The sequence below is a fragment of the Eubalaena glacialis genome, chromosome 12 (assembly GCF_028564815.1).
Source record: "Eubalaena glacialis isolate mEubGla1 chromosome 12, mEubGla1.1.hap2.+ XY, whole genome shotgun sequence".
Lineage (NCBI taxonomy): Eukaryota > Metazoa > Chordata > Mammalia > Artiodactyla > Balaenidae > Eubalaena > Eubalaena glacialis.
The window spans coordinates 39114588-39141723 of record NC_083727.1 but is presented as its reverse complement, the minus strand read 5'-3'; the positions used below and the strand labels follow the sequence as shown (position 1 = coordinate 39141723).

At 36.1% G+C, this 27136-nt stretch overlaps 1 protein-coding gene across 1 annotated transcript in view; it reads right to left on the bottom strand.

Moving 5' to 3' along the window:
* The window catches only part of TRDN (triadin), a 315995-nt gene that overhangs the window by 63525 nt on the left and 225334 nt on the right, over window positions 1-27136 (bottom strand). Inside the window, exons 22-23 of the mRNA XM_061207205.1 lie at window positions 6501-6551; window positions 975-1025 (exon numbers count right to left, since the gene is read on the bottom strand). Of these exons, the coding sequence (XP_061063188.1) occupies window positions 975-1025; window positions 6501-6551 (102 nt within the window). The remainder of the gene's footprint in view (window positions 1-974; window positions 1026-6500; window positions 6552-27136) is intronic.

Sequence of the window (27136 nt, the reverse complement as noted above, 5' to 3'; positions counted from 1 at the left end):
CAGCACATGCTTATAAAAGTTCACCCAAAAGTTTTTTTTCTTTTTAATAAAAATTCCAGTAAGTTGGAATTTTTACCACTAAGTCCCTGTATATTTGTCAATAGTTCACGTAGATCTTCTCTTCTGGGTAAATGTAGAAACAGGCTCTATTTGAACATTCAACGTAGCAGGTATATTTCATGGTTTTACTGGTTCACTAATATGTTCATTTTGACAACAAGAAATATTAGACAGTTCAGAGAATGACACCACACCCATAGAATGTCTTGGGATAATTAGAAACTAAATGTATTACATTGGACTTAACATATTTACTTATGTTTTAGGGAACATAACTTGATGCATGGCAAATCAGAATCCACATTCCTCTGAGCCTAGTATAGTAGGAAGGCCAGAGGTGCAATAAGATGCCTTAGCAAGATCACAGTGCTTGATTTGGAGATCAGAGTTCTCAGGCTGGCCCTGGGGCAAATTACAATAACTGAAAAGTTTCTTGACTATTTCAGTTTTATTTACCTACAAGATGATGGTTTTGGACTATACTTTATCGCTAAGTTACTCCTAGCTATAAAATTTGTTAGGATTTTACTGTATCTGAACTTACAGAATGGTAAGCTATCACTGAGAAATTTTAAGTATTTTTTTGTATCTTAAATCTTTGGTTTCCCATGGCTATTCCTAATAGGAATTTACCCTGGGATATTTACAAAATGTAGATTTTCCACTACAGACTCATGGAATCAGAATAGCATATGCATTTTTCAAAGCTTTCTTAGTATTTCTGACACAGCCACTCTTTCCTTTGTTGTTTCACAGTACAATTTAGAATTTTTCCTTTGCTCAAAAACAGAGGAGGGCATATAAAAATTAGAGTTTTGAGAATATGAAAAATAATGATATATTACTTCATTGCAAATAACTGAATATGCAATAGGCAGATCAATGTGTTTTCACATTTCATTATAGAGTAATACCTTTTTCCTTTAGGGAAGCTGGAACCTTCACTTCTTTTCCCTTAATAGGCTCTGGAAAGAAACATTGAACATTTATTTGAAACCAAGATCAAAAGATGTAAGAAGACACATACAATGGAGTCAATGAGCTATCAGTAAGGTGAACCTGGATGGAAATGATATGATGTTTTCTTTCAAAAATAATTTTAATCATAGACAAAGAAACAACAGTATAGAGTACAACAAGCTGTTCTCTAATCATTTCTATTTAAAATAAATGTAAATTGTTGAATGAGGTACAATCTATTTGTTCATTTAAGGGGATGTGTATTTGGATGAATAGGAACTTGCTTTATCTGTAATTTTAAAAAACACATGACATCAGCATCTAGAAGTCTTCCAAAACTGTTATAATCAGCACTAACTTAGTTTATTTCTTTCAGGCTATGTTTTTTCAAAAAAATAAACAATCAAATGGAAAACTCTGCATAAATCATGTAAATGTGGTGTTTTAGTCATCAGACTCAAGTCAAACAAATTTCAAGAATAAGATTAAAATAAATTTTGAGACAGTTTCATCTGTGAACTCCCAATGTCTTAAACATGTGGTCCTTAGTTAAAGCAAATCAAGTAAAACTTCATTTATTCTACCAGGTTCAAATACAAAATGATTCTGATCATATCATGTCTTCCAGACGTATATATGGGTCTGGAAGACATGATAAATATGATAAATTTATCATATTTATGATAAATTTGATAAAATATATGATAAAATATGATAAATTTGATAAAATATATGATAAAATATAAAATATATATTTTAACCTATTAAAAATAAAAGCTAAAACCAGTTTTCTGCCTTTTCTGCAACATTAAATCTCAGTATCTATTTTACTGACAAAAATGATTACTAATGCAGTGAGAAAGGAAGGAAAGAAAGAAATCTATCCTTCCAGCCCTTTTTTCTATTCTCATCTGAGGTTTGGGGTGGAAGGCAAAAAATACGGTGGTGGTGCTTGTGAATGGACATGCCGCTCCAAGCAATCACTTAGAATCCACTGAGTTCGGGTGGATTTGGATTGTGTCAAGAATGTATTCTGGGGTTCCACAGAAAATGCTGTGTCCCTCAGAGCAAGATTTTCTTGATAGATAAACTAGAGCCTTAAATATCCATAGGCTTGTAGACTTTTTAAAAGTGGCTTTGGTGGCAAAGGAGTGTCCCTGTTGCTATTTATTGTGCTAAGAATAAATAAGATCAATTTTTCTGTGTATTTCAGCATGTGAAGATGAAATCAAGAACTATGAATTGAATAGACACACGGAGAAACTTCATTAACTTTTTTTTTTTTCAGGCTGACGCGGGTAATTTACTGCTTTGCATTTGGCTAAACCAAAAGAATTAATGTATCGTGAAATGAGAAGTGGTGGTGGGGACAGATTCCTAGTGGGGTGGGAGAGCACAACGCCTGGAACTTCACATTTCAAGATTCAGCATGTTGATTTAAATGGGTGTCTGTACATGACTGTGTGAGATTAAAGTAGTTATAAAGAACAAGACCTAAAGAGAGGCCCTGTAGACTGCTTCGATTTTGGTGGAGAAAGAAGGAAGGGGTGGAAAAACAGATATACTTTTATAGGGTATTTGAAGGTCATAAACCCATCACCTTAAATTTGAAGAAAGTCCTCAGAAAATAGAAATAATTTTTATTTCCAAGTTTGCTAGTAGGAAGATACCTTTGCTCCCAGGCTGGGTCATCTCCTGCACCAACTTTCCTGAATCTCATTTCTTCTCAGTGTCCTTTTTGACTTCAAGGGGTTTTGACCTGATTTCAGAAGTCCACAGACTGGTCTGAGCGTCCCTAACTACCCAAGGATACCAAATATGACCAAAAATGTGGAGACAGTGTTATATGGGAATTCTGCACTTCTGTATTAGTAAGGATTGCAACACTGTTGATTTAGGTCAGCTATTAAGGCATTTTTCAATGCATCTATCTTGTTTGTCAGGAGCAAAGCATTGGAGAGCACATTTTTTGTGTGTGTTGTTTTTACAAATATGGTAGTTTCGTTGCATTTGACCAAGAGCCTACAGGAAGGCTTATGAATCTTGATTATCAGGATCTAGAATATGTTTAAAGGTGCTGGGATATTTCTTGGAACTCTCAAAATAATCTGGTAGGAGGCTGTAATGGAGAAAAAGTTTACAAAGAAATAGGAAGATCATTTCAGGTTTTACACCACTCCCAGAGACAAAGACAATAATGAACTAGGGTGAGTGTTTGTGATGAATAAATCATTGGGGATCAGTTTCAAAGTCATCAGCCAACTTACCCTATTCTTAGCTCTAGCTTTTGTTTGATGAGTGGGAATGGCCAAGAAAAAGCATGGTGAAGACAAAGAGAAGTTGGGGGAATCATCAGGTGCATGGTCCTGAGCATCAGAATATGAAAGAAGATAAGCTCTGCTCTGAATTCTCTGGCATTAGATCCAAACATATGCAAGCCTGAGTCACAAAGCTAGTCAATAATTCTAATGTCCATCATATTACGCCAATGCCAGAGGAACCTAAGGGTGCTACTATTGCATTCACAGTAGAAGGTAATTAATTAACCTCCTTGTTGCCTGGTTATGATTTGGTTTGCAGTTTCTTGGACCATGGGTGAATCTTGCAACCTCAGATAAGTCAAACTAATAAGAAGCAAGTAGCGGGAGGATAGTGGTGGATGCCAGAAGGAATATAACCAATAATAGGGCTGACTAATAGGGTTGTCTGGTTTCTGGATGGTCAGGGCTGCATAAGCAGAGCTCTGCCCTCTTGAGTGTGTACAGAGGGCTTACATGAGTCCACTAGCCCAGGAAAGTCAGTAGCTGAACCAGCAGCAAAAGGCAACAAGACATGTCTTTCTCTTGCTCTTTTTCTTTGGAATAATCATCCCTAGCCCTCTCTATACCTCCTTAAATAAAGACACAAGCCTAATGATGTTTCTTTAAATGTCTAATTTACTCATGGTTATCACATCCCCAGTAAATATAGCCCCAAAGGATTTCCGTGTAATAATTCTGATTTTCGAAATGTAGCATTGCTTCAGTATGGGTTCTAATATATACATGCAGGTGGAGTCTATAAGAGACCAGCAAAGGTAGGCAATCTTTGAGCTGCTCCAGTGAAATAAGAGGCTATGTAGCAAGTGGAATTGCTGCATTCTGATTCTGCCACAGTTCAGCAGCAAGCTTCAATAATCCTCTCCAGAAACAGTAACACTGCAGAGGTTAAAGTCACTGAAATTTTATAGGTAATACTACAATTTTTTCTTTGATTTTTGTATATAATGAAAATTATATTCAGAAAATAAAGGAAAGGTGACAATATAATTCTTCTAAAATTGTACCCAACTTGTATATAACAAAGATATTTGAGGGCATTAACACAGCTTGAATAAAAAAAGAGGTTCATTTTAAATAGTTCCAAATCAATAATGATATGTAGTAGACATTTATATACATGATTTTCTAGTGACCGTGGAGACATGTTGCAAATAGTAGAGAATTTAACGTTGAGAAAAAAGTGTTCCCTAGGAAATTGTCTGCAATTGTATATTAATAACAACAACAACAACAATAATAGAAATTACAGGAGCCTACTCAGTAAAGGGGTCAGTGTGGATATAAATTCTCTCAGATAGGGACTTCCCTGATGGTGCAGTGGTTAAGAATCTGCCTGCCAGTGCAGGGGACACGGGTTTGATCCCTGGTCCGGGAAGTTCCCACATGCCACAGAGCAACTAAGCCTGTGCTCCACAACTACTGAGCCTGTGCTCTAGAGCCTGTGAGCCACAACTACTGAGCCCATGTGTCCAAAAATAAATAAATAAATAAATAAATAAATTCTCCCAGGTAATGTTTTCCGGGACAGATGTTTACAAGTACCACTTCCAATTAGTTTAGGCTTCAGCACAAGTGAAGTCTTTAAGTAGTAGTTTAAATTTCTGATAATCATCATTACCTGAAAGGTCATTTTAGAGGTAAGACCCAAATTTCTGTTGAGTTGTTTTCATAGTGGACAATAATATATGGTCCAAGTATTCCTGTGAAATAAGTGCTCACCAAAATAAGTATATTTCATACTGCATTGGAAGGAGGGAAGGTTTAGATTTTGCATGTATATATGGATTTTCCTGGTAGTGTGTTTCAATAATACCTTTGGTTCTCACACAAACAAGGACAATGTTTTTGTTAATTGTCAGATAAAATGAGAATGGAGGTGAGAAGGAGTCTTTCTCAAAGAACAAGTAATCACTGGTGAAAAAGGGACTGAGCTCCTGTGTGGGAATTAAGGAATGTCACCCCAATAGTAAAAGGATTAAGACTATTTTTCCACATCACATATCCAATGTGTCTACGTCAAATAGATTTTCTAACTTACGTAATGAGCTCTGCACTCAAAGCAAAGGTGCTTTGAAGAATACAAATACAAGGGCCCTATTTTAAGGAGCAAGTAGTATCTGTGTTAAAATGAAATAAATGGGTGTTAAAATCCAACAGACTTGACTTTGATTCTTGCCTTTCTTTGCCTCTTACCCATAGTGTGACACTGAGTAATTTAAATTACATGTACCTCAGCTTCCTCCTTTACTGAAATGGTGATATCAAGCACAACTTGCAGAAACAAAATATATAAGGTAGATTGCAATGTGTCTGGCAAAGAGCAGATGCCCTGCTTCTGTACTTCTCCCAAACAATCCTCACACCTTTGTCTGGCTAACTCCTCATGCATCATACTTGAATTTAATATAACTCTTCAGGAAAGCCCTCTCTGATTCCCCAGACTTGATTAGGAAGTTGATAGACATGGCTTGATGCTTTATGTGGACATTATTCTTAGAAAGAGGCCTGGGATTTGAATGGTATTTAAATAAGAATGTCATGCTCTTTCATAGCAATAAGGAACCTGATAAGACTAAAGCAGACAGAACATGACTAGGAGTCTTTGAAGACAGCAGAATTCAGAACTCCAATTCCCAAGTCTTCCTCTCTATTCCTAGCTTTGCCATCTTTGTTTTGCCAATGATTAGCAAGTGTTTGGAAAGATTATGCACTAAATATATAGTTAATGAAGGACAGAAAGGAGAGAACCAGAGGGCATGGAAGCAAACCCTTCCTATACTCTTTATTTTCCTTCTAATATTTTTTTTTAAACATCTTTATTGAAGTATAATTGCTTTACAATGGTGTGTTAGTTTCTGCTTTATAACAAAGTGAATCAGTTATTATTTTCCTTCTAATATTTTTTTATCCCTTCCATTCTTTTTTAAAAATCATATTTCTGTTTTTTTCTTTCAGAAATTATAACCAGAGCACTTTAAGTCATGGTGAACTGAAGGAAAGTATTTAACAGACAGGTAAATAAATAAAAGTTTTCAAATATATGAGGGTGTCCTGTGCAATTTTGACCCACAAATCTGCAAAGATGACTAATGTACTGTGGACACATTTAGATATTTTTGCTAATAAATTTCTTGTGTTATGTTAACTTGACTCTATTACCTTTATCCTTCAGAACTGATGAAGTCTTCCCGGATTTTTCTCTTCTAATTTCTGCAAGAAGAATCATAGGGAGGAAAGGTTACAAGGAATAATGGGAAAAAAATGGCAAGTTCTTTATGTGTTATGTTTACTGAGGCTTAAAGAACCAGAGGGGCTCTGCTTTGGTATTCAAGATACAGGTGTCTACTGGGATAAATTGCTTGTAACATATTGAACTATATATACAGAAGATAGAAAATAAGCCCTGAAATTATTACAAGGGGCAGACTATGGTAGATACAAGAATGTACAAATAAAATACTATGGGCTTTGGAAAAAGAAGATATGATAAGAGTTATAGCTAACATTGTCTACTTACTATGTGTCACAGGGAATGTTCTCTACTGTTTAGTCATTCAACGTTCACAATAACCCTGTAAGGTTGGTAGGTCTTGTTATTATTGCTACTTTTCACATAAAGGGATTAAATAACTTTCCCAAGGTCATGTAGCCCTTAAACGGGAAATCTGGGATTTGAACTAATGTCTCTCTGAACTCAAACACAAAGGTATTGGCTCTGGTAGCTCAATGATGGAATCAGGAAAGGCTTTGGCAGGTGGTACTGAAGAAGAGCTTGAAAGCTGGAAAGGAATTAGACCAACAGAAATGAAGCTGAAAATACATTTTAGGACAGAAGAGAGAATAGGGAGGCATGGGCTGGACAGTCTGTCAGTTTGGGTGTGTGAGTCACTTGTAACCAAAAGAATACAGTAGAAGTGTTGCTGCGTGACTTCCTAGTCTAAATCAGGAAAAAACATGTGGTTTCTATCTGCTTCTCTAGTTCTGGGGGTCTCCTGAATTCCTGATCCTCTAAATCATGAGCAAAGTAAAATCAGCTGTTGTTTTATATCGCTAAGTTTTGAGGTGGTCTGTAAGCAGAAACAGTACATGAAACAGCTAATAAACAACAAAATATTGTACCATGCACAATGTAAGTTCTCCAGTAGAGCTATATAGATAACAGAGAAACGATTAATTCTACTTTTAAAACTGGGGAAGTTTTTTACTGCATTTGGGTTTAGGTTCCTCAGCTGACTAGAATTTCACTGGTCAGGAAATAACAATTTAACAGTATATCAGGGTGCAGGATGTCAGTCAGGTTTTTTTAAAAGCTGAGGCTCATACAAAAAAAGAACTCCTGGAGTTCTTACTTGGTTCACAGAAGGATAATCTACCATCAGTTTACATATGGAATATAGGTAACAGAGTTCTTTGGAGGAAGACGTTATCTTTGTTTTGAATATATTGTGCTTCATGTGTCAACAAGATACCCAAAAAGGAAATGTCTTGCAAACAGTTGGAAATACGGGCGAAGTACATATTACATGCAAGTGTTGCAGAAGCAAATCAGCTTGAAGTCTCATTTACAAATGGAAGCTATCAATACAACCAGTAACATGATTTTTTTAAATGCCCCAAACAAATCTTATTTGCTTTGTTCTCGTAGATAAACCTGATTTAGTGAATAAACTAAGTATACAAGGGCAAAATAAACCAGAAAGTTAAAAATTGTTTTCTTAATAACATATGAAATTAAAAGAAAAACTGATGTCCTGTGTTACTTTTTACCTGCATATTTTAAATCCAATCTCATATAATTTGCCTATATTGATATATATTCATATATTGGTAGTAATAAATTTTATCAATTTTGCTATTGCCAGATGTTTAAAAATGAATACCACACACAAAGTGTGATCAAAAGAGCTATAAATAGCAAGCTAAATTTTAAATAATTTACTATATAATAACTATTCATTTAAAGAGAAAAATATTCAATTTCAATAAATCCAGGGTTGTTTGTTTTTTTTAAACATCTTTATTGGAGTATAATTGCTTTACAATGGTGTGTTAGTTTCTGCTTTACAACAAAGTGAATCAGTTATACATATACATATGTTCCCATATCTCTTCCCTCTTGCGTCTCCCTCTCTCCCACCCTCCCTATCCCACCCCTCTAGGTGGTCACAAACCACCAAGCTGATCTCCCTGTGCTATGCGGCTGCTTCCCACTAGCTATCTATTTTACGTTTGGCAGTGTATATATGTCCATGCCACTCTCTCACTTTGTCACAGCTTACCCTTCCCCCTCCCTATATTCTCAAGTCCATTCTCTAGTAGGTCTGTGTCTTTATTCCCGTCTTACCCCTAGGTTCTTCATGACCTTTTTTTTTTCTTCTTAGATTTCATATGTATGTGTTAGCATATGGTATTTGTTTTTCTCTTTCTGACTTACTTCACTCTGTATGACAGACTCTAGGTCCATCCACCTCACTACAAATAACTCCATTTCGTTTCTTTTTATGGCTGAGTAATATTCCATTGTATATATGTGCCACATCTTCTTTATCCATTCATCTGTTGATGGACACTTAGGTTGCTTCCATGTCCTGGCTATTGTAAATAGAGCTGCGATGAACATTTTGGTACATGACTCTTTTTGAATTATGGTTTTCTCAGGGTATATGCCCAGTAGTGGGATTGCTGGGTCATATGGTAGTTCTATATGTAGTTTTTAAAGGAACCTCCATACTGTTCTCCATAGCGGCTGTATCAATTTACATTCCCACCAACAGTGCAAGAGTGTTCCCTTTTCTCCACACCCTCTCCAGCATTTATTGTTGCTGGATTTTTTGATGATGGCCATTCTGACCGGTGTGAGATGATATCTCATTGTAGTTTTGATTTGCATTTCTCTGATGATTAATGATGTTGAGCATTCTTTCATGCGTTTGTTGGCAATCTGTATATCTTCTTTGGAGAAATGTCTATTTACATCTTCTGCCCATTTTTGGATTGGGTTGTGTGTTTTTTTGTTATTGAGCTGCATGAGCTGCTTGTAAATTTTGGAGATTAATCCTTTGTCAGCTGCTTCATTTACAAATATTTTCTCCCATTCTGAGGGTTGTCTTTTGGTCTTGTTTATGGTTTCCTTTGCTGTGCAAAAGCTTTTAAGTTTCATTAGGTCCCATTAGTTTATTTTTGTTTTTATTTCCATTTCTCTAGGAGCTGGGTCAAAAAGGATCTTGCTGTGATTTATGTCATAGAGTGTTCTGCCTATGTTTTCCTCTAAGAGTTTGATAGTGTCTGGCCTTACATTTAGGTCTTTAATCCATTTTGAGTTTATTTTTGTGTATGGTGTTAGGGAGTGTTCCAATTTCATACTTTTACATGTACCTGTCCAGTTTTCCCAGCACCACTTATTGAAGAAGCTGTCTTTTCTCCACTGTATATGCTTGCCTCCTTTATCAAAGATAAGGTGACCATATGTGCGTGGGTTTATCTCTGGGCTTTCTATCCTGTTCCATTGGTCTATATTTCTGTTTTTGTGCCAGTACCATACTGTCTTGATTACCGGAGCTTTGTAATATAGTCTGAAGTCAGGGAGCCTGATTCCTCCAGCTCCATTTTTCGTTCTCAAGATTGCTTTGGCTATTCGGGGTCTTTTGTGTTTCCATACAAATTGTGAAATTTTTTGTTCTAGTTCTGTGAAAAATGCCAGTGGTAGTTTGATAGGGATTGCATTGAAGCTGTGGATTGCTTTGGGTAGTAGAGTCATTTTCACAATGTTGATTCTTCCAATCCAAGAACATGGTATATCTCTCCAACTATTTGTATCATCTTTAATTTCTTTCATCAGTGTCTTATCATTTTCTGCATACAGGTCTTTTGTCTTCTTAGGTAGGTTTATTCCTAGATGTTTTATTCTTTTTGTTGCAATGGTAAACGGGAGTGTTTTCTTAATTTCACTTTCAGATTTTTCATCATTAGTATATAGGAATGCCAGAGATTTCTGTGCATTAATTTTGTATCCTGCTACTTTACCAAATTCATTGATTAGCTCTAGTAGTTTTCTGGTAGCATCTTTAGGATTCTCTATTTAGAGTATCATGTCATCTGCAAACAGTGACAGCTTTACTTCTTCTTTTCCGATTTGGATTCCTTTTATTTCTTTTTCTTCTCTGATTGCTGTGGCTAAAACTTCCAAAACTATGTTGAATAATAGTGGTGAGAGTGGGCAACCTTGTTTTGTTCCTGATTTTAGTGGAAATGGTTTCAGTTTTTCACCATTGAGGATGATGTTGGCTGTGGGTTTGTCATATATGGCCTTTATTATGTTGAGGAAAGTTCCCTCTATGCCTACTTTCTGCAGGGCTTTTATCATAAATGGGTGTTGAATTTTGTCAAAAGCTTTCTCTGCATCTATTGAGATGATCATATGGTTTTTCTCCTTCAATTTGTTAATATGGTGTATCACGTTGATTGATCTGCGTATATTGAAGAATCCTTGCATTCCTGGAATAAATCCCACTTGATCATGGTGTATGATCCTTTTAATGGGCTGTTGGATTCTGTTTGCTAGTATTTTGTTGAGGATTTTTGCATCTATGTTCATCAGTGATATTGGCCTGTAGTTTTCTTTCTTTGTGACATCTTTGTCTGGTTTTGGTATTAGGGTGATGGTGGCCTCGTAGAATGAGTTTGGGAGTGTTCCTCCCTCTGCTACATTTTGGAAGAGTTTGAGAAGGATAGGTGTTAGCTCTTCTCTAAATGTTTGATAGAATTCGCCTGTGAAGCCATCTGGTCCTGGGCTTCTGTTTGTTGGACGATTTTAAATCACAGTTTCAATTTCAGTGCTTGTGATTGGTGTGTTCATATTTTCTATTTCTTCCTGGTTCAGTCTCGGAAGGTTGTGCATTTCTAAGAATTTGTCCATTTCTTCCAGGTTGTCCATTTTATTGGCATAGAGTTGCTTGTAGTAATCTCTCATGATCCTTTGTATTTCTGCAGTGTCAGTTGTTACTTCTCCTTTTTCATTTCTAATTCTATTGATGTGAGTCTTCTCCCTTTTTTTCTTGATAAGTCTGGCTAATGGTTTATCAATTTTGTTTATCTTCTCAAAGAACCAGCTTTTAGTTTTATTGGTCTTTGCTATCGTTTCCTTCATTTCTTTTTCATTTATTTCTGATCTGCTCTTTATGATTTCTTTCTTTCTGCTAACTTTGGGGGTTTTTTGTTCTTCTTTCTCTAATTGCTTTAGGTGCAAGGTTAGGTTGTTTATTTGAGATGTTTCCTGTTCTTAAGGTAGGATTGTATTGCTATAAACTTCCCTCTTAGAACTGCTTTTGCTGCATCCCATAGGTTTTGGGTCGTCGTGTCTCCATTGTCATTTGTTTCTGGGTATTTTTTGATTTCCTCTTTGATTTCTTCAGTGATCACTTCGTTATTAAGTAGTGTATTGTTTAGCCTCCACGTGTTTATATTTTTTACAGATCTTTTCCTGTAATTGATATCTAGTCTCATAGCGTTATGGTCGGAAAAGATACTTGATACGATTTCAATTTTCTTAAATTTACCAAGGCTTGATTTGTGACCCAAGATATGATCTATCCTGGAGAATGTTCCATGAGCACTTGAGAAAAATGTGTATTCCGTTGTTTTTGGGTGGAATGTCCTATAAATATCAATTAAGTCCATCTTGTATAATGTATCATTTAAAGCTTGTGTTTCCTTATTTATTTTCATTTTGGATGATCTGTCAATTGGTGAAAGTGGGGGTGTTAAAGTACCCTACTATGATTGTGTTACTGTCAATTTCCCCTTTTATGGCTGTTAGTATTTGCCTTATGTATTGAGGTGCTCCTATGTTGGGTGCATAAATATTTACAATTGTTATATCTTCTTCTTGGATCGATCCCTTGATCATTATGTAGTGTCCTTCTTTGTCTCTTGTAATAGCTTTTATTTTAAAGTCTGTTTTGTCTGATATTAGAATTGCTACTCCAGCTATCTTTTGATTTCCATTTGCATGGAATATCTTTTTCCATCCCCTCACTTTCAGTCTGTATGTGTCCCTAGGTCTGAAGTGGGTCTCTTGTAGACAGCATATATACAGGTCTTGTTTTTGTATCCATTCAGCCAGTCTAAGTCTTTTGGTTGGAGCATTTAATCCATTTACATTTAAGGTAATTATCGATATGTATGTTCCTATTCCCATTTTCTTAATTGTTTTGGGTTTGTTATTGTAGGTGTTTTCCTTCTCTTGTGTTTCTTGCCTAGAGAAGTTCCTTTAGCATTTGTTGTAGAGCTGGTTTGGTGGTGCTGAACTCTCTCAGCTTTTGCTTGTCTGTAAAGGTTTTAATTTCTCCATCAAATCTGAATGAGATCCTTGCTGGGTAGAGTAATCTTGGTTGCAGGTTTTTCTCCTTCATCACTTTAAATATGTCCTGCCACTCCCTCTGGCTTGCAGAGTTTCTGCTGAAAGATCAGCTGTTAACCTTATGGGGATTCCCTTGTGTGTTATTTGTTGTTTTTCCCTTGCTGCTTTTAATATGTTTTCTTTGTATTTAATTTTTGATAGTTTGATTAATATGTGTCTTAGCGTGTTTCTCCTTGGATTTATCCTGTATGGGACTCTCTGTGTTTCCTGGACTTGATTAACTATTTCCTTTCCCAGATTAGGGAAGTTTTCAACTATAATCTCTTCAAATATTTTCTCAGTCCCTTCTTTTTTCTCTTCTTCTTCTGGGACCCCTATAATTCAAATGTTCGTGTGTTTAATGTTGTCCCAGAGGTCTCTGAGACTGTCCTCAGTTTTTTTCATTCTTTTTTCTTTATTCCGCTCTGCAGTAGTTATTTCCACTATTTTATCTTCCAGGTCACTTATCCGTTCTTCTGCCTCAGTTATTCTGCTATTGATCCCTTCTAGAGTATTTTTAATTTCATTTATTGTGTTGTTCATCATTGCTTGTTTCCTCTTTAGTTCCTCTAGGTCCTTGTTAAATGTTTCTTGCATTTTCTCTATTCTATTTCCAAGATTTTGGATCATCTTTACTATCATTATTCTGAATTCTTTTTCAGGTAGACTGCCTATTTCCTCTTCATTTGTTAGGTCTGGTGGGTTTTTACCTTGCTCCTTCATCTGCTGTGTGTTTTTCTGTCTTCTCATTTTGCTTATCTTACTGTGTTTGGCGTCTCCTTTTTGCAGGCTGCAGGTTCGTAGTTCCCATTGTTTTTGGTGTCTGTCCCCAGTGGCTAAGGTTGGTTCAGTGGGTTGTGTAGGCTTCCTGGTGGAGGGGACTGGTGCCTGTGTTCTGGTGGATGAGGCTGGATCTTGTCTTTCTGGTGGGCAGGTCCACGTCTGGTGGTGTGTTTTGGGGTGTCTGTGGCCTTATTATGATTTTAGGCAGCCCCTCTGCTAATGGATGGGGCTGTGTTCCTGTCTTGCTAGTTGTTTGGCATAGGGTGTCCAGCACTGTAGCTTGCTGGTCGTTGAGTGAAGCTGGGTCTTGGTGGTGAGATGGAGATCTCTGGGAGATTTTCGCTGTTTGATATTACGTGGAGCTGGGAGGTCTCTTGTGGACCAGTGTCCTGAACTTGGCTCTCCCACTTCAGAGACACAGCACTGACTCCTGGCTGGAGCACCAAGAGCCTTTCATCCACACGGCTCAGAATAAAAGGGAGAAAAAATAGAAAGAAAGAAAGAATGAAAGAGGATAAAATAAAATAAGATAAAATAAAATAAAGTTATTAAAATAAAAAATAATTATTAAGAAAAAAAATTTTTCAAGAAAAAAAACAATACAAACAAACAAACAAACAAAAAACGGACGGACAGAACCCTAGGACAAATGGTGAAAGCAAAGCTATACAGACAAAATCTCACACAGAAGCATACACATACACACTCACAAAAAGAGGAAAAGGGGAAAAAATAATATATCTTGCTCCCAAAGTCCACCTCCTCAATTTGGGATGATTCGTTGTCTCTTCAGGTATTCCACAGATGCAGGGTACATCAAGTTGATCGTGGAGATTTAATCCGCTGCTCCTGAGGCAGCTGGGAGAGATTTCCCTTTCTCTTCTTTGTCCACACAGCTCCAGGGCCTCAGCTTTGGATTTGGACCCGCCTCTGCGTGTAGGTCGCCTGAGGGCATCTGTTCTTAGCTCAGACAGGACGGGGTTAAAGGAGCAGCTGATTCGGGGGCTCTGGCTCACCCAGGCTGGGGGGAGGGAGGGGTACGGATGCGGGGCGAGCCTGCGGCGGCAGAAGCCGGCGTGACGTTGCAGCAGCCTGAGGCGCGCTGTGTGTTCTCCTGGGGCAGTTGTCCCTGGATCACGGGACCCTGGCAGTGGCGGGCTGCACAGGCTCCCGGGAGGGGCGGTGTGGAGAGTGACCTGTGCTTGCACACAGGCTTCTTGGTGGCTGCAGCAGCAGCCTTAGCGTCTCATGCCCGTCTCTGGGGTCCGCGCTAATAGCCGCGGCTCGCGCCCGTCTCTGGAGCTCGTTTAGGCGGCGCTCTGAATCCCCTCTCCTCCCGCACCAGGAAACAAAGAGGGAAGAAAAAGTCTCTTGCCTCTTCGGCAGCTCCAGACTTTTCCCCGGACTCCCTCTCGGCTAGCTGTGGCGCACTAGCCCCTCCAGGCTGTGTTCACGCAGCCAACCCCAGTCCTCTTCCTGGGATACGACCGAAGCCGGAGCCTCAGCTCCCAGCCCCCGCCCGCCCCGGCGGGTGAGCAGACAAGCCTCTCGGGCTGGTGAGTGCTGCTCGGCGCCGAGCCTCTGTGCGGGAATCTCTCCGTTTTTCCCTCTGCGTCCCTGTTGCTGTGGGATCCGCGCTGATAGCCGCGGCTCGCGCCCGTCTCTGGAGCTCGTTTAGGCGGCGCTCTGAATTCCCTCTCCTTGCGCGCCGCGAAACAAAGAGGCAAGAAAAAGTCTCTTGCCTCTTCGGCAGCTGCAGTCTTTTTCCCGGACTCCCTCCCGGCTAGCACCGAAGCCCGAGCCTCAGCTCCCAGCCCCCGCCCGCCCCAGCAGGTGAGCAGACAAGCCTCTCGGGCTGGTGAGTGCTGCTCGGCGCCGCTCCTCTGTGTGGGAATCTCTCCGCTTTGCCCTCTGCACCCCTGTGGCTGCGCTCTCCTCCGTGGCTCTGAAGCTCCCCCCCTCTGCCACCCGCAGTCTCTGCCCGCGAAGGGGCTTCCTAGTGTGTGGAAACCTTTCCTCCTTCACAGCTCCCTCCCAGTGGTTCAGGTCCCGTCCCTATTCTTTTGTCTCTGTTTTTTCTTTTTTCTTTTGCCCTACCCAGGTACGTGGGGAGTTTCTTGCCTTTTGGGAGGTCTGAGGTCTTCTGCCAGCGTTCAGTGGGTGTTCTATAGGAGCAGTTCCACGTGTAGATGTATTTCTGATGTATCTGTGGGGAGGAAGGTGATTTCCGCGTCTTACTCTTCCGCCATCTTCTCAGATCTCCTCCAGGGTTTTTTTTAAAGTTAGGGACCTGAATATCTAACCAATAAAAAGAAATAGAAAATAGCATTTACTTTTTCTTCTAACATTATCTTCTAAAAGATAAAATGTATATATAATAATAGTGTTTCCTTCTACAAGATTTTTGTAAAAGGACTATGAAACAGACAAAATAAAAAACTGAAATAATGGACAATCTTGTAACAAAAGAAATCAGCACTAGAGTTCCTCCTCAGCACATAAATATTTTGAACCCCAAAAACAATGTGTTTAAAGGAAATGGTATTGATTAATAATATCTTTGATCTATTAGTTATTACTCATTTCTCTGAATGATCAAATTCAATATCAATTTATTATTAGTGACATTAGGATATTAAAAAAAATATTTCTGTTGAAGTGTTTTGGCTTGATGTCATTGTCAAGTGTAGCTAGACTGTAAAAAAGAAACTGAAATTGGAAGGTGTAAAAGATTCTAACAGAATCATCAGGCAGTCCAGATTTCCTGGCTGTGTGAAGAATCAAACTCAAAATTCTTAACCTTTCTTTCCCAGCTAGCTCTACTGAAGTGTTCAAAAGTATCACTTCAAAAACTGTGTTTCTTTCCTCTTTTTGAAGATACATAATTTGCCTGCTGATTTGAGATATTGTTTCATGAGCATAATGAATAAGATCAAAGTATCAATTTTTTTTTGGATTTTTCTTCTGATGGAAAGAGTAGTTTTAAAGAACCATATGGAGAGCTCTATCCGTAAGTTCAATGACAGATAATTCCTCAGATCATGACTACTAATGTACATCACACAGCACCAAACATGTTAAAATTGTTTTATAACATCTCTGTTGCATCCTAAAGTGATACTACCTTGTTCCTAGAGTGATTCAATTGTGATTAGTTGCATGATTTTAAAATATTTAATATGTGAATGCCCTACATGCATCTGTCATTGTTTTATGTTCATTTGGACATAATTTTGACAATCAGAGATATTTTAGAAAAGGTGTTTTATAGCATTTTTGTATCTTTTTCAAACTCCAAAATATGTTTCATAAATAAATACAGAGAAAAGAATTTTCAAGTTGTCTAAATGGTTTAGCATTCTATGTTTATAATCCCCAGGAGAAAAAATATAATATTTTGATGTTTTATGCAATACTAACTTTGAATGCTCCTGAAAAGATGTTGTCAGGGTTTAATTTTACTCAGGACATTATCCATTAACTTTGTAATTAAGTATGACTTGGTCGGGATGCCATTTTTAACTTCCTTTTTGCCTTAGTGATGCATTTAATCATTTCCTGGTCTATAGACTAAATAACACATATTTTTAACATTTTAAAATATTTTTCTCTAAAAATCTGTTTAAAAATTCTCAATTTAAAACATCTCCAATTCAATTATATTTATATGTTGGTGTCTTTTTTAAAAAAACTTGGAACTTCATTGTATTTCTTAGTCTTTTTTTTTTTAATTAAAAAAAAGAATATAATTTTGCAACCTGTCTTATCCTCTATCTCTAACAGGACATTCTAATTAAAGAGTATAATATAAAATTTCTTTGAATGACATCTTAACAGTGTTGTTAGTACTTGAAGACTATGGTAAGGTATTTCTCAAGAAACTGTAAATAAGGGAATTCAGAATGTTCTCTGAAAGTTAAGCTAAAAATCAATACAGAATGTGGAGAGTTGGGGAGTTCTGAAAGCACTAATTATATAATACTATATAACACTTTGTATATGCATCTCTGAGAAGCTTCCTTCAATTACTCAAGCACTGTGTTGTTCTAGGCAAGCTGGGCTGTGTTAGCATGTTAAAACTGTGACATGGAGCATGGCATAGGAATTCAAAACAACTAACAGATATAGAACTTGTCTAATGTGTATCTTGCAATCACCATGGAGATGGAAGTCTTGTCCAATGGACTAAGTATTCTAGTCCTTTTGACAAACTGTTTCCTATAGTAATATAGGTCTTCAAATTACCTTAGCTGAAGGACTTCCTGAAATCACCTAAATACTCTTTTCCTTTGACTGAATTCTGATAAAACTTTATAATTATGATGCTTTTACGCTGTGTAGCTTGGCTGCAAGAAGAGAATACTATTCAGAATTCTGGACTGTACCTCAGTGGGGTACATTTTACTTTATCTGTAATTGGCTCTTTTAGAAAGATCAGCAATATGCAATTATTTAAAAAATAAAATAAGCACTCCTTTATATATTTGGGAGCTGAGATAAACTAGGACACCCTAGGCATATAATTTGCTTTCTAAGCCCTAAAGAATTTGTTTTTCAAAGAAAACTTTATTAGCTATGAATTATTCTCATGTAATCATGTTCAACTTAAGATGTCAAAGTTCCCATGTTTTCTTCAAGAAAAAAAAATTTTTTTTTTTTAAAAAGAGAAATTGCTTGTGACTGATCATGAGCGCTGGTCTTTTTTTTTTTTTTAAATTATTAGCACCTTTTAAATTATTATTTATTTATTTATTTATTTATTTGGCTGTGTTGGGTCTTCGTTTCTGTGCGAGGCCTTTCTCTAGCTGCGGCAAGCGGGGGCCACTCTTCATCGCGGTGCGCGGGCCTCTCTTGTTGCGGAGCACAGGCTCCAGACGCGCAGGCTCAGTAGTTGTGGCTCACGGGCCCAGTTGCTCCGCGACATGTGGGATCTTCCCAGACCAGGGCTCGAACCCATGTCCCCTGCATTGGCAGGCAGACTCTCAACCACTGCGCCACCAGGGAAGCCCCAAGAAGAAAATCTTTTTAACAAGACTGTAATTTCCTTGAGGGCAGGCAAAGCTAGGTTGTGGTCATTCCTGTATTCACATATAATGATGAAGTGTTGTTTTGTATGGTTAGACAGTTTTACATAAAATCTTGCTATGAATGGGATGTTTGTTTCACCCTGAAATTCATATGTTAAAGACTAACTAATACCCAACGTGATGGCATTTGGAGGTGGGGCCTTTAGGAGGTGATCATGTCATGAGGGTGGAGCTTCATGAATGGGATTAGTGCCCTTATAAGAAGAGACATGAGAAAGATGATCTCTCTCTCTCTCCCTCCCTCTCTGCACCATAGCAGGATATAGTAAGAAGACATCTGTTTGCAAACCAGGAAGAGCCCCCTCACCAGGAACCAAATTGGCTGGCACCTGATCTTGGACATCCTAGCCTCCAGAAATGTGAGAAATACATTTCTGTTATTTAAACCACCTAGTCTATAATATTTTGTTATAGCAGCCAGAGCTGACTGAGACAGATCTCTTAACTCCTCACCCATTCCAGGAGGTAGACATTATCTAGATTTTATAAATATGATAATAGGATCTAAGAGAGGTAAATAACTTGCCTATGTCATGACTACTAAATAGCAATGGGAAATTTGAACCTGGACCATCAAAATAAAAGTTAGAGCTAAACTACTACAGTAAGTGCTGGGAGCACAATGGATTATAAAGTTGATAGCACCACAGATGGCTTCTAGAAGTGAAGAGTGAGCATATTTGCATCACCACCTCACAGCAATGTTCTTCATAACTGCCAGTCTGCCATAGTTTTACAAATTCTTTTCCAGGAGCAGGGACCATGTCATGTGGCACATACTAGGAAGTCAATAACTATTCATTGAATAAATTAATAAGTTTGCCAAATTTGTGCTGATCACATTTTATCAGAAAACTTAACTATTAAATCTTTACACAAAGGCCTAATAATCATATAATTGCCTTTCATGGTTAGTTATTTCCCAATTTTGCAGTCCCAACCTGGCTAAGGTATCAAAGTAAAATGAAATCGCCGGTATTTGACAATTTTCATGGATAAAAACCAAAAATGATATATATTTCAACCTAACTTCACATAGCATTTTGCTTTCTTTACCTAAGAAGTTTTGGATGGTGAATTTCCAGTGTTTAATAATCTCACACACCTATATTTATATACTTAATTTTCAATTAATTTTTGTAAAAATCCCTAATCATCTCTTCATTTTAAATGTAACATATTCTTCTATTTTCTATGACAATCATAATATTGTATATATTCTGTATTGTCGTTTGAAATTCTTTTCTCGCTTAGAAATCTTTTTCTACAAACACATTTATGTGTGATTTGAGAAATTTATCATTATAGTCTGTGTTCAAACATGAAACATTTTATGAGAGGATGTATATAGAAAACTTAAATCTAATTGAATATAAGAAGAACATTAACTTAAAAATTATTAATATAATAAAAAGTAAATAGGATTTTGAAATAAATGCTTCTGTTATTCATAGTATGGAATCTCAAAGTATAGTATTTTGAAATTCACTTAGTGGATTAATTCTTTAAGATTACCATACCATTTTTTTAAATTAATGAACTATAATAATTTTTAGAGCAGATTAAGGTTTATAGTAAATTGAATGGAAAGTTCAGAGGGTTCCCACATATGTCCTCCCTTAATACACCCCACCTTCTCCATCATCAAATCCCTAATTAATGTTGTATGTCTGTTACAGTTGATGAACCAATATTGATACATCATTATCAACCAAAATCCACAGTTTACATTAGGGTTCATTCTTAGTTTTGTTCATTCTGTGGATTTTGACAAATGTATAATGACATACATATACCATTATAGTAGGATATAAAATAGCTTCACTGCCCTAAAAATTCCCTGTGCACTACCTATTCATTCCTCCCTCCCCCAAAACCCCTGGCTACCACTGAACTTTTTACTATCTCCATAGTTTTTCCTTTTCCAGAGAGTCATGTAGTTGGAGTTATATAATATGTAAACTTTTCAGATTGGCTTCTTTCACTTAGAAATAGAAGTTAATGTTCCTCAATATCTTTTCATGGCTTGATAGCTCATGCCTTTTTAACACTGGAGAAAATTCTTTTGTATGGACATACCAGAATTTATTTATCCATTCACCTATTGAAGAAATATTTGTTGGTTCCAAGTTTAGCAACCATGATTAAAGCTGGAATATTTGTGTACATTAGTTTTCAACTCATTTGGGTAAATACCAAAGAGCATGACTGCAGGATCGTATGATAAGAGTACATTTAGTTTCATAAGAAACCACTAAAAAATCTTCCAAAGTGGCTGTACCATTTTGCATTCTCTCCAGCAAAGCATGAGAGTTCTTGTTGCTCCACGTCCTCCCCAACATTTGATGTTTCAATGTTTTGGATTTTAGCCATTCTAATAGGTGTGTAGTGGTATCTCATTGTTTTAATTTGCAATTTCCTAATGATGTATGATGTTGAGCATTTTTTCATATGCTTATTTCCGATCTGTATATCTTCTTTGGTGAGGTATCTGTTCAGACCTTTTGCTAATTTTTAAAATGATTTGTTCATTTTCCTATTGTTGAGTTTTAAGAGTTCTTTGTGTATTTTGGATAACAGTCTTTTATCAGATATGTATTTTACAAATATTTTCTCTTATTCTGTGTTTTGTCTTTAAATATTCTTGACAGTATCTTTTGCAGGACAGAAGTTTTTAATTTTAAAAGAGCCCAACATATCAACTTTTCATTTAAGGGTTGTGTCTTTGGTGTTGTATCTAAAGAGTAATCTCCAAACCAAAGATAAACTAGATTTTCTCTTATGTTTTATTCTAGGAGTTGTATAGTTTTATGTTTTACATTTAGGTCTATGATCCACTTTGAATTAATATTTTTAAAAGGATGTAGGATTCGTATCTAGATTCTTTTTTTTTTCTTTTTGCTTGTGAGTGTCCTAGTACCACTTGCTGAGAAGACTATCCTTTCTCCATTGAATTGCTTTTGTTCCTTTGTCAAAGATCAGTTGACTGTATTTTTGTGGATCTATTTCTGGGCTCTTCATTTTGTTCCATTGATCTATTTGTTGATTCCTTCACCAACATCACATTGTGATGACTAATGTAGCTTTATAATAAGTCTTGAGTGTCAGTCCTCAGACTTTGTTCTTCTCCTTTAATGTTGTCTTGGCTATTCTGGGCCTTTTATTTTTCCGTATAAACTTTAGGATCAGTTTGTTGATATTCACAATATCTGTTTGCCAATATCCATTGGAATTTTTATCATGATTGCATTGAATCTATAGATAACTTTGTAAAGAACTGATCTTAACAATTTTGAGTCTGCCTACCCATGAACATAGAATAAATTATTCTTAGGTTTATATCCAAGTCTTTCCTTTTTTTGGCACTAATGTAAATGGTCTTGCATTTTTTATTTTGTTCATTCCAATTTTTCATTGCTGGTACATAGGAGAACAATTGACTTTTGCAGATTAACCTTGTGTCCTGAAACCTTGCTATAATCACTGATTAGTTCTATGAGATTTTTATTGATTCTTTAGAATTTTCTAAATAGATGGTCATATCATTCAAGACAGTTTTATTTCTTTCTTCCCAACTGGTATGTCTTTTCTTTCCTTTTCTTGTCTTATTTCATTAACTAGTACTTCCAGTACAATGTTGAATAAGTGTGCTGAGAGGGGACATCCTTGCCTTGTTTTTTATCTTAGTGGGAAATCTTCTAGTGCCTCATCATTAAGTATGATGCTAGCAGTAGGTTTTGCTGCAGATGTTCTTTATCAAGTTGAGGAAGTTTCTCTCTGTTCCTAGTTTGCTGAGAGTTTTTATCATACATGGATATTGGATTTTGTCAAATGATTTTCTGTATCTATTGAGATGATTTTGTTTCTTGTTTATCTGGTTGATGTAATGAATTACATCAATTTATTTTCAAATGTTAAACCAGTTTTGCTTACCTAGAATGAATCCTACTTGGTCATGGTATATAATTCTTTATATACACTGTTTAATTTGATTTGCTAGTATTTTAAACGTCAATGAAATTTTTTAGAAATCTTTAACAGCACTTTAAACTTTGTGATGGATATGTGCATATAAAAGAAAGTTGAGGTCTGAGACTCTCAAAAAGGCTTTGGTTAGAGTAAAAGCAAAAGCTAATGCCATTTTAACAAACTAGAAACTGTCCTTCCTCCAGTGCTTAGCAGTGTGACAAAGTGATCCCCCTGCAGAACAAGAACCCCAGGTCTATTTAAGTTTCTTCACTTGGGAACAATATGTTAGAAGAAGAATACATTTTTTTGTATTTTGAAAAGGTAAACTTGATTCATTCAATAAATATCTATTCAATGTCTCTTTTGGGTTCAGAGCTGAGAAAAAAAAAAAAGATGGTTTCATGGAGTTCAGTCTATGCTGGAAGGCATCCACGTAGACAGATTAAGTACAATGACAGAGACACATACACAGGGCTCTGAGCTCATAGCAGAAGGACTGACAAACTCTACCTGATGCAATAAGAAAAGACCTCATAGAGGTACTGGCATCTGTGATCAATCCTGAAACTAGATATAAAATTTGTCATCAAGGAAGAATTGGAAAGACATCGCCAACATAAGGAACAACATAAGAAAAAATGGAGTGTGAAAGTTTATGTGGCTGTCTCACTGGATGTACAAAGTGGGGGAGAAGTATGTGAGCCAAGGCTGGAAAGTCACAGCGAGGGATGGTGATAAAGAAACCAGCAGTACCCTGCTAGAGAATTTGAATTTATATCCTTCCAGTGATAAGGAATCTTTAAAGATCCTTAGTCCAAACATTTTTTTCAGTCATTGTATCAATGAAATTAAACTTTTGCTCTTAAGAGAATATGATATATACTGAACTGACTGACAATACTTAGAAAATCATTGTTATTTTGTTTGGAAATACTCCAAAACTGAAACCACAATTCAACCACAGTTGTGTTATCCACATTCTCCTGTCTCCTGAGACAATATCTTTTTCTGTTTTATTTTTTATAAATTCTATTATACATGTGTGTCACGGGCATAATTTCTGCATCCTGTGTTCCATTATTAGTGATCCTTGTAGCTAAATTAATATTTAGAGAACCTTCATGTCATTTCATTGGATATTCAATAGTATGCTTTGCTCCAGCGATGTACTTTTTGAAACTTAAGTATAATTTAAGTGTACATATTGAAATTCAAGTGAAGTAAATACTTCAAATATTAGAATTCTATTTAGTAGATTTATATAATACCTAGAAATATTTTCATTTTAGAATCTGAATCTGACATTTCTGTTTATACTTTGGTACAGATTGTACTTGCAATCAGAAAAGTAAGTTTATTCTTCAGCATTTGGGTCAAAGTGGAAACGTCTCAGGCATGGGAGACATTTCTTACAAATGAGAATTAGACAATATTAGGACTGGAAAGTTCTGTAGAGAATGCTTAGTAAAATAATCTTGGCTTACAAAAGAAGATTTACAAAAAAAGTAAATACCCTAATGTCACAGAATAAATTAATGGAAGAAATAGACCAAGCCTTAAGTTTTATTTTGAGATAACTGTACTCTATTATTCAAGCAGATTAATATTTCTAATCATTATTAGTTTTTATCAGTTATTTTTTTTCAAGGACCAGCAATACAAGTGCTAACTCCAAGCTAAGAATTGTTGACCATGATTTTTATTGCCAAGACTTTTAACGAGACTATAGATGCTTTTTATGAGTTATCTGACCTAGTATCTCTTTCTTTTATAAAAATCAAGTGAAATAAAACCCAAAATTTGCAAGTCACAATGATGAAGAAATTTTCTAACTTATATTTTGCCATTTCATAATTCCAAAGGAGTATCTGAATTGAATTTTCAGGTTTTAAGAATTGCTTTTTATTTAGCATATAATACATCATCATTCTATGAAAAACTGGGGCAGTAATAATCAATAAGGTGCAAGTAAATTTTATGTAGAATGATGAAAATTTTTTTCATGTTTATTCCTGAAATTATTTGACCTATAATGTGTACTTTAATTTACAATTAGAAGAAAGTAACAATGCATTTTTATGTAGGGCTAATGATTTAAGACAATATCTGCAATTTGATTTTTAGAGACTGTAGCTTAAACTCCATTAATTTGTTCCAGGATATGACATAGCAATTGATTTTAAGCAATTTTATTCAAGATAGTGTATATTGTATTCCAACTCTTTTTTTTTTCCTAAGTAGGCCTTTAGTAGAAAATCAATTTATAAATGAAAGAAAAAAGTCAGTAAAAAAGGGATAAAAAAATTCTCCCAAAACAATCTTTGTTCTGGCCACTTAGCTTTGTAACAGAGAAGCTTATAATATACTTTCTATTAAAAATCCCTAAGGGAAAAAAGAGAATAAACCCATATGTGGTTTCAGAATAAAAGCAGGAGTGAAAGTAAATATTAATAGAAAAGAGAGACATAATTAGCAGTTTAATGTCCTTGAACTTGCAAGGAGGTGTTTTCTTGGTGTGTTATATGGTAAACACTACAATGCATTTCCGCAGTCTTTTATATAATCTAGCGTAGAATGTCAAAGGAACAAACAAAAGTCAATTTTTCTCTCTGGAGAACAAAATTGTAATCTTCAAATATCTATATTGAATAATTAAAAATAGTTTTTACTTGCCAAATCCTGGTAATGGTGATCAAAATTCTCTGAGGAAAAATAAGGTTTGTAAGAGCTTTCATTATAAAGAGGATGAAAATGGTCTTTCACAGATCTAAGGATTTCTTAAAGAACCATCAACCTAATATTAAGATGTAGACAATGATCAAAAATATACACTTTATCTGAAGTGCATTGTCATTAAATTCAGAAATCATATGACAACTTTTCTTCATATTTACAATTTGATTTGACTGGGCTTTAGAAAATGGTTTATAACTGCATTCCATTAGTTTACATAAAGATTGTTGGACATTACATCAAGACAAAGTTTTAGAATTATAAGATAGATGAAGCAAGAGCACATGCATGATGTAAAAAGTTTGTTGCTTTTAAGAACCTAAAAGATGGATACAATTGCCATTAAGAAATTACTTTGATGAATCATGGAAGGGGTAGAATATAGACAGAGTAGGAGTGACACACTACCCCTACGTACATTGTCTGTTCTGGCAACGTCAGGTAACTTAATTTAGCTCATCTAATAGCCAGTTCCTCTGACTCCAGAGTTAAAAAGGTAACCTGGTGGTAAAAGTAGTGACCCCAGTATGAAGTGCAGGGGGAGGTTCCTGGGGTAACGTTATAGTTTTACTGTTCTTCTCCATGAAATGGCCACAGTCTCTAAGAAAAGGAAAGAAAAAGATAGGCACAGAGGTCATATTAGGCAGAGGAGTGGTTCAGTTTCATGATAACTGAAAAGCAGAATTATGCATGACGGAAACTGGAATGCGGGCATTACAATTATCTCTCTGTGTGACTTGTACTTGCCTATAGTATATCCTGCATAAAATGAGAGTGATCAAGTTACACACTAGTTTATTAGAGAAAATGGATCATTAATACAAGAACCATTAACTTCTGAGGGAAAGGTACAGCATGAATGCACATCTTTTAGCATTGCCTCCAAATCTTGCCAACCTCACTGGCACACATTGCTCCTTTACCGGGCTGAAATTCTCTTTAGCATTCAATGACATTCCTACCAATAAATGAATCACATGAACCAAATGTTGCATGGCAGGAGGTGGTACCCTGTAGGAGATCAATGCAACAATACAAACTTTTTGAGTGTGTTGTGAATCAGCTGTGATAGGTAGGATTTATACCTGTCTATTTATTAAAGTGATGAAGAGAATGGGGAAGAACATGGTGAGAAAGAAGGGACTAGAAAGTAATTTCCATACATGAGATCAAATGATTATGAGAACATTCTAAAAGTATTAAATGAAACAAAAGTAAGAAGTAGTACTGAAATGTGTTATGTGAGCAAGTGAGATAGTGGAAAATTGCAAAAAGTTCTCTTGAAAATATATAAAATATGTAAGCAAGCAGAGTACACTCATTTTTACAAGCGTTGCATGAGCTCTGTATGTAGACCATCTTCTCTCCAAAGCCCACTCAATACTCCTCACACCCATTCCCAGCGCCTAGTCTGTTGTGGGCGCTCAATAAATATTAAACAACCAGAGCACAAACTATTGTCAAAAGTTTGGAATTCACAGGAATCAATACTATCGTTATTATACTTTAACATTTATTGAGGGTCAACAGCATGACTTAGTCCACATGTGCAAATAGGTTATTTTATAATCACATATTAAGCAAATAATTAAATACAATATGTATCAACTACACCTTCAGTTTTACTCCATTGATCTTAAATGTAAAATTGTTTCTCTCTTTTTTTATAGTGTTGACATATCATAAAGTATAAACATTTATTTAAATAAATAAGTTTCTCTCAGAGAAATCACTACTCTTAGATATTATTAACATTCACTTGAAAGTATGGGATCAATCTACAATAAATACACGTAGCAGATTCTAAATAGACCAGTACATGTACA